This window comes from Narcine bancroftii, chromosome 4 (genome assembly GCF_036971445.1).
Source record: "Narcine bancroftii isolate sNarBan1 chromosome 4, sNarBan1.hap1, whole genome shotgun sequence".
Lineage (NCBI taxonomy): Eukaryota > Metazoa > Chordata > Chondrichthyes > Torpediniformes > Narcinidae > Narcine > Narcine bancroftii.
In genome coordinates this window covers 169466170-169486678 of record NC_091472.1, presented here as the reverse complement: position 1 = coordinate 169486678, position 20509 = coordinate 169466170, and the positions used below count along the sequence as shown (strand labels likewise).

The following is a 20509-nucleotide window of genomic DNA, read 5'->3' as shown; positions in this document are numbered from 1 at the left end:
AGAAAATTGCTGGACACCCTCTGATGAAGATGCATGTTATCTAATAGTACATCTGTATCTCTAAGCCACTGACTTACTGCAAACCGGGATGGCTTTTAAGTCATACATCTTATCTGCAGTGTCTTTTCAGGCTGTAAATGGGATGTTTTGCTTATTTCTGATCAAGTTATCACTCTCTTTTCTGTCACGTAGCCCTGTGCTTATTGATGTAATACTTTGCGTGGGCAGATAAGAGTTTGACAGTTCTTGAACTACTGCATTGGATTTCCTCCAATTCTTTGTAGAATGTGGTAACCACCTGGCATCAATATTTAAAATTGGATTCTTTAATTATTGTCCATTCTTAAAACCAATTTCTAAGGAAGCATTTAAGCTTTCTATCCTTTTTTTTTGCTCTTTAATTCCTTATAAATATTCTGGAGCATTTGTCATATGTAACTTTCATCTATGACTTATGAATAGCATCAATGTGATTTGGAGACTGCAGCGTGTAACTTTTTCTGATGGTGTGAGAATGTACAGATAAAAGATCCATAAAATTAATGGAGACATTAAACCTGCTGCTTGTAAAGGACACAGTGTTACTATTTGCAGTACACTAAACTACTGGAACAACTCAGCAGGTCATGCAGTATCCGCAGAAAGTAAAAACCAGTCAATGTTTCAGCCCTGAACTCTTCTTCAGGAACATTTGTAGATAGTTTGTCTCCTGCTATGAAGGCGGGGAGATCAAGAAAGAGGAGAGGGTTACCAAAGATGGACCAAGCGAACTCAGTGTCAGGGCAGCAAGGTAGATAGAGTTGACGAGCTCATCATGGGTGTGGGAGGCAGGATCAATATAGTTATCAATGTAATGGAGGAAGAGTTGAGGAGCCTTTCCTATGTAGGCTTGCAGGATGGATTGTGCCACAGTCAGTGAAAAGGCAGGCATATTTCGGACCATATTAGTATCCTTAGCCACACATTTGATTTGGAAAGAGTGGGATGAGCCAAAGGAGAAGTTATTGAGGGCGAGTACAAAATCTTTGAGGTGGAGGAGGGTGGTGGTGGAGGGGAACTGGTTAGGTCTGTTATCCAGGAAGTAATGGAGAGCCTTGAAACCTTTATGTGAGATGGAAGTGCATAGTGTGATGGATTATATCATATTTTATATTGTATATAGATATGGTTTTGAAGGAGATAGATTGTGGGGGTTTAGTGTAGGTCACAAACAAACACAAACACTGCACAAAATAGATCTCATTTAAAATGCCAGAGCTTTGCTCAAGCCAGATGGTTCAGGCTCCGAGTGCCTTTGCAAAAACATTGAAGAATGTCTATAGAGACTTCACAAGTAGGTGTTAATTGGACATGCTGTGGAGTAGTGGATTATTGTTTTGAAAACAACAGATGAATGGACTCAGAAGATTGGGTCAGGTACTACAATCTGTTTGGTTGCAGTTTGCTGTTTTAAGAATGTCATTTGGTTTTGCAAGCAGAGAGAGAGAAGAGACAAAACAAGCTTTCTCTGAGAGAGAGAGAGAGAGAGAGAGAGAGAGAGAGAGAGAGAGAGAGAGAGAGAGAACAGGTTTCCACAGTCATGGCAAGCTGGCAGCTTGTTGAAACCCCATTTTGAAGACGGGTTGTGAGTTCTGAGTTCACCCTTTTGAAAACCCTTGTGGTCCATACAAGAGGAAATGGCTGGCTAGAGTGTGTCACCTGAAATAAAAGAAACAAAAGGAACTCTGTGGTGACCTGCAGAAGAAGAGGTTATAATTTGGAAAACTCTGATGGGGCAAATATTTCTTCCGCAAGACACTGAAGTGGCTGATCGGAGGGACTCAGTTTGTGTGTGTCCAACAAGCAACGAATCTCTCTCTGAAACCAACAAGACGTTTTCCTGAGTGGTAACTAATTACCTTTAAGCGCCAGAGATTGGTGAAGATTCATAAATGTTAAATTCTGTGCACAGTATAAGAATTGCCTGATACCCGTGAACTTGGAGGAGTGAGAAATGAGATTTGACTGTGAATCAAAAAAATTTTTTTGAACTTGTATACACATTACATACAAGTGCACTTAGAATTAGAAGGGGGTTAAGTTAGGTTAAGTTAATGGTAATGAGTTAGTTTGATCCTGTTTGATGTTGAAAGAAAATTAAAAGTAACTTTTGTTTAAGTAACAATTTGTCTTGGTGAATTTCTATAACTGCTGGGTTTTGCGGTCCTCTGGGCCTGTAACAATAAGAACAGATTGTCCAAGGTGAAAATGAGGCAGGAGCATACAGAGACAATGGGTCTACTGAGAAGTTCGATTTATGGATCTTGGGTAGGAGGTAGTTCTGAGCAGTACAGGGCTGGGAAACAATGAGGGGAGAGAATGTGGAAAGGAGATAACCAGAAGTGAGTTCAGTGATTGTGAGGGAGATAGTGGCCTGATGTTTCTTGGTTAGATCCTGTACAAGGGGTAAGTAAGAGAAAGTATCTGAGAGCTGTCATCTGGCCTTGGCATAATTTGATAAAGTGCAAGGGATTCTGAAGAAAGCATCCAGCTCATACGGAGTACCTGGCCAAATATTAAAAATCTGAGCTGACAACTTATCAATGTAGTCACGCATATCTTCCTTATCTCACTCCAGCTCTTTCAGACAGGCATCAATCATACTAGTGCCCAAGAAGAGTGTAGTAACTTGCTTTAATGACTATCGGCCAGTAGCACTTAAGTCGACAGTGATGAAATGTTTTGAAAGGCTGGTGTTAAAGCATATTAGCTCCTATCTGAGCATGGATATGTTCCAGTTTGCCTATCATAGCAACAGACCTACGGTGGATGCCAAATCACTGGCTCTACACAAAGCCCTGGAACACCTGGATAGTAAAGATGCAAACATCAGGATGCTTTTTATCGACTACAGTTTGGCATTTAACAGCATCATCCCCTCAAAACTGACCAGCAGATTCCAAGACCTGGGACTCAACACTCCACTGTGGAATTGGATTATAGATTTCCTCATCTCCAGAACTCAATCAGTGAGAATTAGCCCAACATCTCCTTGACAATCTCCATCAGTACCAGAGCACCACAGGGCTGTGTTTTTAGCCCTCTGCTCTATTTATTTTACACCTATGACTGTGTGGCTTGGTACGACAATAACACCATATACAAATTTGCCAATAATACTATTGTAGTAGGTTGTATAAAGGAAGGGGATGAGTTAGCATACAGGATGGAGATTGAAAACTTGGCTGAATGGTGCAGCAACAACTACCTTGGACCCAGTGCCACCAAAACTAAGGAGCTTATTGTTGACTTCAGGAAAGGAAAGCCAGAGTTATACAATTCAGTGATCATTGGGGGACCATAAGTAGAGAGTGAACAAATTTTGGTTCTTTGGAGTCACTATCTTGGAGGATCTTCCTGGACTGAACACACTAAAGACATCATGAAAGAAAACAAATCAGCACCTCAATGCCCTCAGGAGTTTTCAGAGGTTTGTTATAACACCAGAAACCTTGGCAAATTTCTACAGATGTGTGGTGGAAAGTGTGCTGACCACTGGCTGCATCATGGTTTGGTATTGGACCACCGATACCCCTGAGCGCAAAACCCTCCAAATTGTAGTGGACGCAGCCCAGGACATTCCAGACAACCATCCCCTCATTGAGAAAATCTACAGGGAACGCTGACATCGGAGAGCAGCGGCAATCATCAAAGACCCACACCACCCAGCACACACTCTGTTCTCACTTCTGCCATCGGGAAAGGTGCCACAAGACTCAAATCACAAGGTTCAGGAACAGCTGCTACCCCTCCACCGTCAGTCTCCTTAACAACAAACTTAATCAGGATCTTATTTAAGGACTCTTACTTGTGCACTTTATTGATTTTATTTATTCTCTCTGTACTGTATTGCACCGACGGTTTGTTTACATTTTTTATCTTTACAGTCTTTATTTGTTTACATGTATATGTGGTGTGCAGTTTTTTACACTATCAATGTGGTAATTCTACCTTGCCCGTAGAAAAAGAATCTCAGGGTGCTATGTGATATCATGTATGTACTCTGACAATAAATCTGATTCTCCCTACGAATTTGCCCAATAATTATCCATTAACTGAGACAGATTGCCTTGCCCTCTTTATTTTCTCTGAACCTTCACAAGGTCAGTCTATCCTTCCAGTAATGAACACAACATCTAGAAGCAGACAACCCAAGTGCAACTTCCACCTTAATGAAGCATTGGTGACATTCCCCACATTGAGTTCACCCCAGCACTCTGCAAGAAAATACATGCACCTGAAAATTATTTATTTCCGGGTACAAATCCGTTCTCCCTTGAATTTAGCAGTTGAATCTACTCTCAATACCTGACTGGGCATTGCATTTAGACCCCACCACTTGCTGCTTGGAAAAATTTTAGTTCATTTGACTTTTGTTTTTTTTGACACTCATCCTTGCTTTATTTATTTCCTTTCTCTGTTCTGGCCATCACTAGCATGGCATGCATTTTTTGCTCATTCCTAATTGTCCTTGAAACAGTGATTATTCAAGAGAGAATTTACAGTGCCCTCCATAATATGTAGGACAAAGACACTTCATTTCTTTATTTGCCCTATGCTCCACAGTTTTAAATATGTAAGTTTAGGGGAGACCTCAGTGGTATTTTTTTAAAATACGGGGAGTTGTGGAATGCCTTACCAGGGGTGGTGGTGGAGGTAGGAACTTTAGAGCATTTGAGAGACTCTTAGGCACATGAAACAAAAATAGAGGGTTACGAGATAATAAAGGTTTTGCATTTTTTTGATTGGAATATGTAGGACAGCGCAACTTTGAGGATCAAAGGGCCTGTACTTTGCTGTGCTGTTTTACATTTTATGCACACACACACACACACACACACACACACACACACACACACACACACACACACACACACACACACACACACACACACACACACACACACACACACCTAGCATGTGCTAGAGGTCTTCTTCACATGGATGAGCGGAGAAAGCTGCCAGGGTTACAGCTGGCACTCGAGGAAATTTCCTGGGCATGAATGCAGGCTCTGAATGCTTGCATTTTCCAGATAAGTACCCACGCCTGCTCATCATGTTCCCAGCACTTACCTCCTGGTGTGAGAGGTGTGACCTTCCAAATATAGCAATTTGGAGGCAGTAGCCTGGAATAATCTCGAGACTGGGAATCTCGGGGTCACGCTGACTTTCAAGGAGAAAGCAGTCCTTGCAGCCACAAAGACCAGCAGGAGATCACGCACCTCAGGCAGGCAAAAAAATCCACCAGATTGCTGACAGAATTTAGAATCACAAAATCCAGGGTTTTGCAGCAAATATTGCTATAAATTACATTTCAAAAATGAATAAATAGTGCTAGAAAATGGGAGAAAGTGAGGAAGTGTCTGTGGTTCATTGTCCATTCAGAAATCTGATGGTGATAGGAAGAAGCAGTTTTTGTACTGTTGGGAGCTCGTCTTCAGGCTCCTGTACCTTTTTCCTGACGGTAGCAGTATGAAGAGGGCACGGCCTGGGTGGTGAGAGTCCTTGAGGATAGAAGCGGCTTTCTTTAGACTCCGCCTCTTGTGGCTGTCCTCCACAGAATGAAGTCTGGTGCCCGTGATGGTGGTAGCCGAGTTAACAACTCTCTGGAGTTTCTTCCAGTCCTGCGCATTAGCACCTCCATACCAGATAGTGATAGAACCAAACCAAATGCTCTCCTTGATAAAAGGGTCTTTGGTGACATAACAAACGTCCTTAAACTCCTCACGATGTATAGCCACTTGTGAGCCGCCTTCTTGATTGCATCAACATGGAGGCCGCAGGATAGATCCTCAGAAATGTTGACACCCAGGAATTTGAAGTGCTTGACCCTCCCCACTGTGGACTCCTTAATGAAGAGTGGTAGTTTTCTGATTTCCTCCTGAAGTCCACAATCATCTTGATTTTGCATTGAGTGCAAGGTTGTTGTTGTGACGCCACTCAACGAGCGGATCTATCTCCCTCCCATACGTTTCCTAATTTCTGTCTGTGATTCTGCTAGCGACCGTGGTGTCGCTGGTAAATTTGTAGACAGCATCTGAATTGTGTCAAGCAACATGGTCATGGGCATAGAGTGAGTAGAGCAGTGGGCTAAGCATGCACCCTTGATGGGCATTTGTCAGTGAGGAGGAGACAATTCCAATTTCCAATTTGCCTGGGGGGGGGGGAGTGGGGTGGGGTGCAGAGGCCCAAATTTTGGAACTTGTTGGCCACCACTGAGGGGATGATGATGCTGATGGCAGAGCCATTGTTGATGAAGAGTATCCACATGTATGAGTTGCTGTTGTCCAGGGAATCTAGAGCTGAGTGGAGAGCCAGTGATATTGCATCTGTTGTGGAGCCATTGTAGCAAATTGCAGTGGGTGGGTGCAGTCCTTTACTTAGGTATGTGTTAATTCTGGCCATGACCAACCTCTCAAAGCATCTCATCACAGGAGATGTCAGAACCATTGTCACTAAGGCAGTTCTTCTTAGGCATCGGGATGATGGGCACTTCAAGATGTATAATTGTGTCAGGAAAAGTCGGTACTCCTGTGAGTCAAGAACTGCTTTTAAGATGAATAAGGCTGAAAATCTCACAGCAGAAAAAAAATGACATGTTGCACTGCTGTAGATGTGAATTGGTGAAACTTTGCACCAGAGCTAAGCTGATTGTGAGAAAAAAATGCCAATGTCAAAGGTGACAAGTGGGACTCACTCACATCTTTCTCAGAGTGACCTGTGCACAAGAAGCATAACATGCACGAGGCTGGGATAGCAAACATATCTAGACCTACAAGTAATCATTAGGAAAAGGGCCAAATTTATTTGATGAAGGGTTCCGGCTTGAAACGTTGACCATACTGTTTTCCCCCACTGATGTTGCTCGACCCACTGAGTTCATCTTGCAGGTTGTTTGTCGCTCCAGATTCCAGTGTCCGTCGTGTCTCTCGCATGTGGCCAAATTTGCCATGTGGTCCAGATATATTTTGGCGTATCCCATGTTCGCCCGACCTCCAATGCAGATCTGAAGGCATCATCCATTGCGGAGTGGCCACTTCTATGGAGAGTGGCTGTGAAAGACTGCATTGTTCACTTACAGTAAAAGAAGGAGTGAACCCTGCTGCTCATTTGGATATCATCAGTATCTCACCAGCATCTCTGCTAGGCTCTGAGTCGGTGCTGATGTTTGGCCAAAGGCCTAAATGACAATGCTTGCAGCAAACAGTGAGATGCTGAAGGATGTCAGCGGGTCAGAAATCATTCATGGGTAGAAGTGATCAGTCACCATTTTGAGTCGGAACCATTTATCAAGATGCTTGCAACATCTCTGTTGTGCACCTTTTTTAAAAATTCTTTATTTTTCACACTATGAACCATATTAGCCAAAATACACACAAACATTTCCCTCTTGAATATACACAGTGTCATCTTCTCCTCTTTTCCCCCCTCCCTTCCCTCCCTCCTTCCCACCCCCCTCCAAACCCATTAAACAATCAACATATACAATACAATAAACCCATTAAACAATGTCATCACACAATGAAAATAAACAAGAAAATTGTGTCGTCTACTTTTACACACTGGGTCAGTTCATTTCGTCTTCTTCTCAATCTATCATTTTAGGGGGTGGAGGTCCGCAGTAGGCCCTCTCTCTTGTGTTCCATGTACGATTCCCAAATTTGTTCAAATAATGTGAATTTATTTTTAAAATTATTTTAAAAATTATAAATACATTTATTCATTTCTATGTACCATTGCTGTACTCTCAGGCTCTCTTCTGATTTCAAAGTTGACATTATACATTTTTTTGTTACAGCTAAGACTATCATAATAAATCTTTTTTGTGCTTCATCCAGTTTGAGGCCTAATTCTTTACTTCTTGTATTACTTAGAAGAAAGATCGCTGGATTTTTTGGTATGTTGCTCTTTGTGATTTTATTTAATACCTGATTTAGATCTTCCCAAAACTTTTTCACTTTTTCACATGCCCAAATTGCATGTACTGTTGTTCCCGTTTCCTTCTTACAGCGAAAACATCTACCTGATACTGTTGGGTCCCATTTATTTTACTTTTGGGGTCTGTTGTACACCTTGATGCAATGTGATGCGATCATTTCCTCCCAATCATTTGACAAGAGGGTCTGAGGGGTCCAACAAGACGTCCAGAGGAATGGAACAGCACAAAATGCTGGAGGAACTCAGCAGGTCACATAGAAAGCAACAGGCAGTTGGCTTTGCAGGCCTGAGTCTGTTGTGCAGGGGGTTGCACAGATAAACAAGAAAGCATTGAGCCCCTCATCTTCATGCATCCTTTTTCTGATGTTGTGCTGTGGAATTTTGGGTTTGATTCACTTCCCAGCCCTCAACAGGATAGTGGCATGGCAGCAATGAATGTTGCATGCAGCTGATGTTTGGAAATACACAGATAAATCTTCTTACCTGTCATTCAATGTGATAACCACCCTTATATATTTGCTTTACTTTTTAAAATATCTTTATTGAGTTTAATAAAATATGCACACATATAGATCTAATACATTTGTTAAAGTATGAGAAAAGACAAAAAATATGAACATTTCAAATAAAACCTTGAGTATAAATTATGTGCACCCTTTCAAATCAAACCCATTATATCAAAAATATTGAAAAAGAAAAAAGGGAAAAGAGAAAAAAAACCCTAATAATCAAAGCCCCTCCCTCTAAACAAGGCAAACTTGCATATTTAATTAAAAATTGGAAATGAAGGAAGTCACTTGGAGACCAGATGGCGCTGTTCAGGAGCATCCAAACACCCTAATTCATTAAATTATGGTAATACTCCTTTAAGGGGCTCTATGTCTTATAAAAGTTCACTTTTACATCTTTGAGACTGTGTCTGTTTTTGTTCTTAATTTAGGAAGGACATGACCTCCTATAACTATTGAGTATGGGTAGGTGGAGTAATTTCTTCCCATTTCATCAGAATTGTCTGTCTAGCTGTCAACAAAGTAAAAGCTAAAATTAGCTTCTGAGATGAAGTCAACAATATTTCCTCTATTGAGAAAAACCAAATAGAGCAATTAAGAGACATTTTTAAACTAGACTCAGCAATTTTTCTGAGTGATTTATTATTGATACTCACCCAGCTGGACACCATCCAGAGCTACTATAACAGATGAACTCTCTTTTGGAGGTAGAATTTCCTGGTTGACACTACGTCATGCAGGAAAATCTCTGGGCTGACCTGATTTTAAAATGTGTTGCTCTATAATTTTTGCTGTTAGAACATAGAACAGAACCTTTAACCCATGATGTAATGCCATGCTATTGAAACCTACTTCACAGCCATCGAATTTTTTACTACCTCATGTGTGCCTATCTAATAGTCCTTTGAATGTCCCTGTTGTACTCCTGGCAATGCATTCCAAATACTACCACTCTCCAATAAAAAAAAACTGACCTCTAACATCTCCCTAAACTTCCATTCTCCTTAAACCAATATCCTATGGTATTTGCTATTGTTGCCCCAGAAAAAAAAAATTTTTGGCATCCAGCCTCTCATAATCTTATATACCTCTTTTCACTTCTCATCCTTTGTCACTCCAAAGAGAAAAGCCTTAGCTCTGTTAACCTTGCTTCGTGTGTCATGTTCTCCAATCCAGGCAACATCCTGGTAAATCTCCTCTGCTCCATCTCCAAAGCATCTCCATCCTTTGTGTAATGAGACAACCAGAATTGAGCTCAATACTCCAAATGTAGTTTAACCACAAAGGATATCCTGTATGGAGAACTCGCAATTGGCAAGAGGAACATTGGTAGACCCCAGCTTTGTTTCAGGGAACTCTCCAAGTGCGACATGAAAGCCTTAAAAATCAATACAGAGTGCTGGGGGGGGGGGGGGGGGGCGGGGGAGGGGAGGGAAGGGGGGAACACATCAGATGTCTGCAACAAATGGCGAGGTGCTCTTCATCAACACTCTAGAGCAAGGCGAAAGAATGATGTTGAGTCAGTTTGAGGAGTGGAGAGCTAAGCGAAGAGCACAGTGAATCGAGGAGAACAATTCAATGATGCCGTATATTGCAACAAAATGTGGCAGAGCCTGTCGTTCCAGGATCGACCTTCATAGCCACAGTTGATGCTGCTAAACAAACCAGTGACTATCAGATGCACAGTACCCGTGGTTGATCACAACTGACGGAGGCCAGGAAGGACTAACCGAGTTTTATAGAGTCGCAACATTACCTTGTGGTTTTTGAGCGTGATCCCCTGCCTAATGAAAGTCAACGTACCATACTCCTTCTTAACCACCCTATCAACTTGTGTGGCAATATTGAGGGACCCTAGACATGGAACCCAAGATCTCTCTGTCCTGCTAACATATTTTCAGCCCCTTGTATCCAGGAATATTTTGAACTCAATCTTGCCATTATGCTCTATTCTAACTCTGAGATAAAATACAAAGATATCATTTGATTTTTTTAAAGAAAAAAATGTTTTTGAATCTACTCAACAGCCTTCATTGATTTGCATTCTTGGTTTCCCATAACTTCTCAACTCTCTGCTCTTTCTAGCTTCACGTCATTCCTTTTGGTATGTCCTAGATCGAAAGTGGACGATCCTCACTTCATTTAATGCCGAATCCCATGTCCCAGTTACTTTCTATTCATTTCATCTTTTCCCAGTTTAATGCGATCTGCAGATTTCAACTTTCCATTTCTTCATCCAAGTATTTGATACAGTAAAATCCCTGTTTTCTGGAATTTAAACAACCGACAGCCTCAAACAACTGGTAAAAAAATCAAGGAAATAAATTTTAAAAAGAATAAATAAAAATGTAAATAGAAGTTTCAAATTGTAAATGTTCTCTGAAGTAACACATAACCTTTGGGAAGATGGGAGCAAATATTTAGCCAGCAGAGGGCCTTGGTTTTGCTTTGCTCGTAGCAGCTGTCCGAATAAAGTTGTGTTTGAATAAAATGGCGTCCCCCAGGATGAAGAGGTGGTTGATGCCACTCACTATTAGATGCCTGCTTAGTAAGGGTCTACCTTTATTGGTATATTATTAAGTATATAAGTAAGGCTTTATCTGTAAACTTGGGGGAGGGGAGAGTTAATCCTCTATAAGGTTATTGTTCGTCTTTTTGCATGCTCTGTGGAGATGTAGCAATGGTTAAATGTTTGCAAAGAATGTGACTGAAAGTAAAGGAATTATTTAAGATTTATATATTTATGCAAGTGAAGTTTGTTCAGTGTAAGTTTAATATAGTATTTTTGTCTTTTAAATTGTTTATTCTTAATGCTGGTATATTAGTTAGACATTGTAAGTGTGAGTCTCAAGCAACTGGAAAATATGCATATCCATCATTTACCAATCCACGTAGGTGCCAGATACCAAGGGTTTTTACTGTAGATAAATGAAGATGGTGCAGTGGTGCAGCCACTGCCTCATAGGATTGTGCCTAAGCTTTAATCCTGACCTCATGTACTGTCTGGTTGGAGTTTGCACATTCTTTCTGTGATTGAGCAGGTTTTCTTCAGGTGCTCCAGATTCCTCCCACATCCCAAATACAGGTAGGTTGTTAGGTTGATTGGCAGCAGTACATTCTGTAGGTAGGGACAGGGAGTCATTGAGGATGTGGGGAGAAGAAAAGTGATGGGGCTTTAACATGGGATTAAGGCCATGTTTCGCAACCTATGGCCAACAGACTATTGCAGGTCCAGGGCATTGTCATAGGAGATCTGGAAAAACAAATATTTCTGATATAATAAATAAATATGTTATATGTTAACTTTGCAATGTAATGACAAAAAAATTCTGAAAATATTTCCCACAAAAACAAAACAAAAATGCCCTTGATGGGTTTTGGAAAGGGTCGAATTCACTAGACCCCTCTCCATCACCCCTTCACTGTGGTCTGTGGCCTTGTTATAGGCAGCCTGTGGAAAATAAAGGAATACTAAAAGTATGCTGTGAGTGAAGAAAGTGTTGGGAATGAGTGAGTTAGGATGATTGGGCTGGTCAACATGGACTTGTTGACACAAAATTTCTGTGCTGTGTCCCGACAATTCCATAGAATTGGCAGCTCAGATATTTGGGGAGGATGCATGTTTTGCCAGTCTGGTGCATGTCAGATTTATCCCTACCTTCCTCCTCCTATTTCCCAATTACAAGAAAACTAATTTCATATTTGTGGAAATTTATCAAAAGCCTTCTGGAAATAAGGGCGGCATGTTGAGTGTAGCGGTTAGCACAACGCGGGTACTGTGCCAGCGAATCTAGCGCTGTCTGTAAGGAGTTTGTATGTTCTCCCTGAGTCTGCAAGTGTTTCCTCCAGGTTCTCCAGTTTCCTCCCACCTTTCAAAAATAAATATGTGGGGTTTGTAGGTCAATTGGGTTTAATTGAGCAGCATGGGCCCATGGTCTATAAAGGCCTGTTACCATGCTGTATGTCTAAATTTACATTTAATTTAAATGTATATATCTTCTGAAAGCCCGACCCTTCCCTTTATACAGGCTGCTCATGGATTGCACAGCAAAACATCAATCAAATTAGGCAGGCTTGACATCCCCTTTAAACACCAGCTCACAAGTATCCAAATCCGAAGGCACAATCATGGGCTTCTTCACATCTGATTGAGAGATCAACCTCAAGCACTTGTTAAACCTATCCCTTGGAGCCTTGACTCAGGAAAGGAGATGCAGCTATGAACCGCAGATTTACTTACAGTATAAATTGAATTATTTCCTGGCTTTATCTTGTACCCAATGAAGAAAAGGCTAGGTATAAAATATTAATGATCATTTTTCTGTGCCCAGCAAAAGATTACTGCACTGTTTTTCACCGCAGGGGTTGTCTTCACATTGTTGCTGCCTCATTACTGCTCTCAACACTGCCTCAGTTTTAATGCATCCATTCAATGCGTGATGTGCTGCACTTAATTCTGCCCCACTCTTAACTAGTTGTCACGGCTGGAGATTGCAATTGGCAAAGTATCCTCCATCATTTTGACACAGACATCTACCTTAAAATATAGAGACCAACAACTGCGCTATGAAGCATTATAGCAAGCAAGCTATTGGAAATGGCAGGTCATAGTAAGGAGTAACAGGTTGCCAACTCCTTTTCAGCACGCGACATCCAGATCTAAAAAATATTGAAATCTGCAATCAGTGAGTTGGCATTTTACTCCATAACCTGCTGAGCCCACAGGAGATATGGAGCTGATTTGGACCTGATCAACATGCATCAAAGGAAGTTGGAGAAAATGATTGTGTGTTCTGGTGTGTGATTGAAACCTCCACCAATTAAACATTGGACCCCCAATAATTTTACATTCAAACTCTAATTCACCTTGTTCATCTCTCACCGAAGTCGGGAATGAACCTTTAACATTTTACGAGAATGTTTTAAAAATTCAAATGAAGAGATGGTGCTATTGACTGAGTAGCAATATTTCTGAGATGTTACCTTATTCTTGGAATATCAGACACATGTATGTAAATGTAAGGCAGAAAAGACACTGCTTCCTCTAGCTTATTGTGTGTAGCTGTGCCACTGCTCGCCCACCTGAAGTTATTTAGTCACCCAGGAGGAACAGAGACCTGGCCTGGAAAATTCCTCTCTGAGTCCATTAGACAGTTCATTACAGAGATGCAAAAGACTGCACATGTTGAAATCTGGAACAACAGAAAAAAGGAAACTTCTGGAGAAAATCAGCAGGTGAAGCAGAATCTGCGGAATCCTAATGGACTCGACCCAAAACATCGACAAATCCTTTCCCGCCACAGATAAGCGTATACAGAGCCGTTGTCATACCCACACTCCTGTTCGGCTCCGAATCATGGGTCCTCTACCGGCACCACCTACGGCTCCTAGAACGCTTCCACCAGCGTTGTCTCCGCTCCATCCTCAACATCCATTGGAGCGCTCACACCCCTAACGTCGAGGTACTCGAGATGGCAGAGGTCGACAGCATCGAGTCCACGCTGCTGAAGATCCAGCTGCGCTGGATGGGTCACGTCTCCAGAATGGAGGACCATCGCCTTCCCAAGATCGTATTATATGGCGAGCTCTCCACTGGCCACCGTGACAGAGGTGCACCAAAGAAAAGGTACAAGGACTGCCTAAAGAAATCTCTTGGTGCCTGCCACATTGACCACCGCCAGTGGGCTGATAACGCCTCAAACCGTGCATCTTGGCGCCTCACAGTTTGGCGGGCAGCAGCCTCCTTTGAAGAAGACCGCAGAGCCTACCTCACTGACAAAAGGCAAAGGAGGAAAAACCCAACACCCAACCCCAACCAACCAATTTTCCCTTGCAACCGCTGCAATCGTGTCTGCCTGTCCCGCATCGGACTGGTCAGCCACAAACGAGCCTGCAGCTGACGTGGACTTTTTACCCCCTCCATAAATCTTCGTCCGCGAAGCCAAGCCAAAGAGAGAAAGACAGATGCTGCCCAACCAGCTGAGCTTGCCCAGCAGTTTGTGTTTATGATATTGACACCTACCCTAGCTAGCTGCAGGCCCTGCTTCCAAAGAGGTATGGTTACATCAGTTGGGCTAGGAATCTCCTCCCCTAAACCATGAGGAACGATATTATTTTGTGAAATATGTGCTAACTGTCCCTTTGCCAAAGATAGCATTATTTTAATTTTTAAAATGGGGATATCTTAAAATATATTTTATTCAAGGGGCATGAGACAGTTTAATCCAATTAAGGCAAAAGACATTTTGGACCTTGCTTGTAGGAGCTGTCAGTGTTTATGTTAATTGGTGCCTTTGTCCTGGTATTATCATTCCTGTTGTCTTTGCTCACTCTTTCCCACTTTGCTGCATTTCTTAAAAACCGAATGTGACACTTTTAACTTACGTGCTTTTTTAAAAAATATATTTTCTTTTCCAATATTTTTTATTAACATTGAAATTTCACATCCAAAAAATAGATATGTTAAAAGTCAAGAAGATACATTACACTTAAATCATATAATTTCATCCAAGGTACCCCACATTTTAATCAAACAGATTATATTGTATTGATATTTTATTATAAAAAGGAAAATTATTTTTAAAAATTCTAGTTTATTTTCCTTTGTTTTGCTTCCTTTTACTTATCCGATCTTTTCTGACATGGTTACCTCTTCAGAGTATTTGATATTTTGTTTCAAGGAAGCGGGTACACTGGCCAACCGCTGTCCCATCAATGGTGGGAAGCCATCTATTAAAAGGCCGAGCTCGTAGCAGTCTGACCGTGGGTTTGAGATCAGGTTGAGTGGCTTGTGCAGCTTAACGATTCTTGTCATGGCATGTCATGTCTTTGCGTTCTGTTTGTGAGCAGCACCAGATGCCTCTGGGCCCAAGCACTGGCATCAATCACCACCTTTTGGAGGTTTGTAAATGAAACAAGATGCTGTTTCAGCCTGCGCAGCAGTCCTGGTTAATTGTCTGGTATCAGCACAGAAAATGTTTAAATAAACAGCAATTCCTGGCTTTGGCCATCTTCAAAAGGAATATTTATGTGCCAGCAGAGAAACCAATTGCTATAAAGAAGTCCTCTGCAAATGTAGTTTCCAGAGAGTAATCTCAAAGGTATTTGATCTGCCAACTTATCTTCACTATTTGAGAGCGATTTGAACTTATCTCGTCTTTGCACTGGGCTCACTTGGCAGGCAATATTCTTGGCCTGTGATGCAGAAAACCTCTCATAGCTTTATCAGTGATGCCCCTTTGTCAGTGACATCTCCATATTTTCTCACCTTCTCCTAACCTTCCAGCTGCAATATATTTCCCAAAAGCTTCTCGTCCATCATGCAGTCCCTTCCTTCCTCTCTCCCATTAACATTGTGTTTCTTTTTCTGCATGGTGCAAAAAGATTTAAAATAATTCTTATTCCCTTCCTGGTGCAAGATGCAATGTCCATCAAAGAGATAAAATTTAAAGAAAGACCTTGTACTTACTTGGCACCTTTAACAAGATCAGAATATTTAAGGCACTTTACAATTAAATAAGTTCTTTATGAAGGATGCAGAAGCAATCGCCCATGTCATATGAACAGAAAATGCTGGGGATACTTCACAAATCAGGCAGTGTTTGTGGAATGACTAACAATGAATGATCCAGGTTAATAACTCTTCATCAGAAGTCTATTCCTCTCTCCACAGGTGCTGCCCAACCTGTTGAGTATCCGTAGCATTTTCCATTAAATTTCAGATTTCCAGCGCATGCAACATTTTATTTATAGATTGCCTTGAAGCCTGCTTTTGTGCTCAGCTGAAGGCTGTTTTGTACTGAAACAGGTCATTGCCCTTGAAGGTGGTTCGTACCTGCTGACACCCCTCTGCAACTTGGAATGACACCAGTCTCTCAAGAAGACTTATGATTCTTGAATGACACACAACCGGCCAACAATCTGCTGGCCTGATCCCCTTATCACCTACTGATGTGCTGTGAATCAACATCTCCAACTCCCAATGGGGTATAGTACCCTCTTCTGATCACTTATGGCCCCCAGACTATACCCCTGCCCCCACTACTTAATCCTACCCCTTCTGCCCCAGACTGCTAACTCCACCTTCCCTCCAAATGTTCTAACCCCCCCCCCCCCCAAGCTTATCCCCTAACTTACCCCTGATGACCACTCCAACCTCAATCCAAGTTGCCAATCATACCCACTAACCCATCAATTCCACCCTTTGACTAGTAGTCTCCCGACTCACACATCTGCCCCAATTAGCAGTGGTAGCCCTCTGGCCATCAATCCTGCTTTTCAGAATTCTTGCCAGCTGACCATTGCTCCAAGTCCCCTGCCACATGATCAGTGGTAATGCCCTTCCCATTTCTGAGCTTCTCCTCCCCCTTGTTCCTCAATGTTCAGTCCTCTTCTCTCTCTGGGTCCGCAGCTCCAACTCTTGCTTTTCCACCTCTGTGCTGGGAAAATCTGTGAAGGAATGGCCTTGGTTATGCAACGTCTATCCAATAGCACACAATGCCTTGAATCTCATGTGCCAATGAATTTCACAGCAGCACGATTCTGAGTAAAGCATTCCTTGGTCTTATCATGTCTTAAAATAAATCTCAGCATTATTTTCCTCTGACCTTGTGCTCCAAACTTAATTGATTTTTACTTGGAATGGTGCTAAAACCAGAACTTTGATCTGTTGTACGGGTGAAGATTGCCCACGTTGATTGAAGAGAAGTAGGGAATTCTTCCCATATTCCCGCCAACATTCCTTTCTAAACGTAGCAGTTAGCCCAATGCCTTGGCAATGCCAGCGATCAGGACTGGGACTTGAATCCCACACTGACTCTAAGGAATTTGTATGTTCTCTCAGTGTCTGCATGGGTTTTCCTCCGGTTTCCTCCTGTCGTTTAAAACGTACAAGGGGTGTAGGTTAATTGTGTGTAAATTGAACAGCAAGGACTCATAGGCTGAAATGGTCTGTTACTGTGCTGCATTTCTAAATGTCTAAATATTTTAAAAATTAAAATGGCAACAACATTTTATTCATCTTTGAAGGGCAATACTGGCCCTAAATGGTCCACAACAAGTCACTCCAAGAGAAGAAATTGAATGACATGGAGCAATGGCTGGGATGACTGAAAGAAGGGGAAAGAGCAGGTTACCCACATGAGATTAGAACTATTGCACATTGAAGGGTTTAACTAACAGGCGTGGATCAGTTGAAGATCAATGAAGCATCCTCCAGCTTGGGACCAGTCCCCAAATAGTGTCTAGTGTCCTGTTAAAGGAAAAAAAAAACCTATTTTGAGTAAAAACTTCATGGATTTGATGAAATTAAATGAAAGCCAAGGGCTGATTGATAATGACTTCCCTAATGAATAGTTTCTTGCCTCTCTAGGAACCCAGACAATGATGTGAGGCCATGGTGCTACATTGCTGAGCATGAAGATGGCGTGTACTGGAAATACTGCGACATACCAACATGTCATAGTGAGTAGGAGACATGTTTACGGGGCAAGGACGGGGAGCCTCTATTGCCTTGATGTGTGTGCAAATACATGTGCAAGGTCACGGCAGTGATTCTTTCACACTGCTGCCACAGCAGGGATCCATCCACCTAGTGAGTCTGGCAAGTTACATTATTGCCTGATAGCTCACTCATCTTACTGCTGAGAATAACTTCCTTCTGGATTGCATTTGCCCTAACTAAGTAGCTGTGATTGATTTAAATTAATACCTTTTTTGTGTTTATAGAATGTGAATTGCTAGTAGAGTTGGCACGAACTGGAAAGGTGGCATGGTTAGCGGAGTGGTTAGCCCACTGCTATTACAGGGCCAGCGCCTCACGTTCCAATCCAGTGTTGTCTGTAATGAGTTTGTACATTCTCCTCATATCTACGTGTGTTTCCTCCGGGTGCTCCGGTTTCCCTCCACCCTTAAAGCATATGGGGGTTGTAGGTCAATTGGGTGTAATTGTCGGTGCGGTCTCATGGCTGGAAAGGCCTGTTACTGTGATGTATGTCTAAATTCAAATTCAAAATTTATTGTCCTCCTTTGATACAGATGGGAAGGTGGTGTGAGCTGCCTTCATGTACCTCTGCAATCCATGCGGTGAAGATGCTCCCATGGTAAAAATGTTTAGAGAGTGCCAGGATTTGGATCCAGGGCCAGTGATGGGGCAAAGAAATCCTCCAAAATCAGGAAGATGTGTGGAGTTCTGATGTGTCTGCAACCAAGTAGAATTGCTTTCAGTTTTTTCTAACAGTGGGCTCACCGTGTAAGCCTAGTCTTTAATTTAAATTTAATTTTTAAAATTTAAATGTAGACATACAGCACGATAACATACAGGCTATTTCAGCCCACGAGTCCGTGCCACCCAATTTACATGCAATTAACCTACATTTTGAATTGTGGGAGTAAACCAGAGTACCCAGGGAACACCCATGAAGACACGGGGAGAACATGCAAACTCCTTACAGACAGTGCACGATTTGAACTCCACTGTGTCGCTGACACTGCAACAGCGTTCCGCTAACTGCTATGCCAATCATGTTGCCCTCTTCTCCAGTGAATGGAGGCGAAACAATGTGAAAGAGGAAAAATGAGAGGGATGGTGGGAGACCGACCAGCTAGGTCTAATATGACTAGATCCCACCTGTTGCTTAACAATAATCCAGGAAATTTCAAAATGTGATGTTGCCGGAAATACCATTGCACAGAAATAGAGAGAAACAGGTTTGCTCACTGAAGTGGGAATTAATTTGTGTCCAGTGAAATAATGAATGCTTTTGAGAAAATGTTCTCCATTTCATGACACTATTGGGAGCATTGCAGAATGCTTATAGAGTAAAATCCCTGTTATCCGGAATTCAAGCAACTGCAACTTCAAGCAACCGGCAAAAAAAAGGTGGAAAATTATAGATAAATAAATGTTTAAAATTGGCGCCCCCTAATAGTTAGATTGCCAATCATGCAACACGCAATCTCAAACAACCAACAAATATACTTATCTGGCATCTACCAATCCCCATAGATGCCGAATACTGTGCGTTTACTGTGTAGGCATTTGGTTTCATTAAAAGTTAAGAGCAGAGGAAAAAACCTTCTCCATCACATAAACTTGCTGTGACCACAGGCCCTTCCACAGTTTGCACCAAATGGTTTGTGATCCATACACCTTCACTGACAATCCATGGATTGATAGGGTGAGAATGCTTGGTCTGATCCTTCCTACAAGAAATGGGCTATGTAAGGCTTGAGGCAGCAAAATTCAGCTCCTTAGTCTGTGTTTTGGGGATGGTGCTGAATCAGTTCCGGGACGGCATTTGATTGTGGGAAAATTAGCCCAACTGTCACACAGGTCTGAGTGAAAACGAGCCAATCAGTGAAGCTCAGTGCTTCAACTAACATTTTTCCAACGACACACTGCGAAATATGTATCCACAAAGCATCAAGGCCCCCCCTCCCCCCACTACTGAGTGTAAATGAGTGACAAAGACTCATGGGCCAGAAGGGCCTGTTACCAAGCTGTATGTCTAAATTAAATATTTCAAATTTCAAAAGTTAAAACAATAAAAATTTTTAAAATCACGAGCTTAATCTTGACGAGCAGTCTCGTCGGGTCAGGTAGCATCCATGAGAGAAATGAACTGCCAACAGTTTGAGAACAGTCGATATCTCTCCACTCAAAACAGTGACTGTCTATTTCTCGCTATGGGTGTTACGTGATCTGCTGAGTCCTTCCAGCTTCTCCTCGTTTGCTCAAGATTCTAGTGTCTGCAGTTCTTGTGTTTCTCCAGTCTTCACTTAAATGTTGCTTCAAGTCTTCAAGTGTCTGGTGGTTTACAGGATACTTTAAATGTACTCGTGTCTGGGAACTTAACAGGGCTTGAAAGATGTGAAATATGTCTGTGCTTCACTCAGAGTGTCTGGGTTGTGCAGATGGAAAGCTGAATCAGTGCAATTTCTGAGCAATCGTTAAGAAAGGTGGACTTTTTGGTGCAAGTGTTTTGTGCATTTGTGGCTGATTCCTTAGCACATCCAAAGGATGT

General features: G+C 42.0%; 1 protein-coding gene across 2 annotated transcripts in view; it reads left to right on the top strand.

Annotated features, from left to right (window-relative positions):
- Window positions 1-20509, top strand: part of kremen1 (kringle containing transmembrane protein 1) — a 187490-nt gene that overhangs the window by 68411 nt on the left and 98570 nt on the right. For both annotated transcript variants that reach the window (XM_069932928.1, XM_069932930.1), the window contains one exon: window positions 17857-17948. In XM_069932928.1, coding sequence (XP_069789029.1) covers window positions 17857-17948 — 92 coding nt within the window. The remainder of the gene's footprint in view (window positions 1-17856; window positions 17949-20509) is intronic.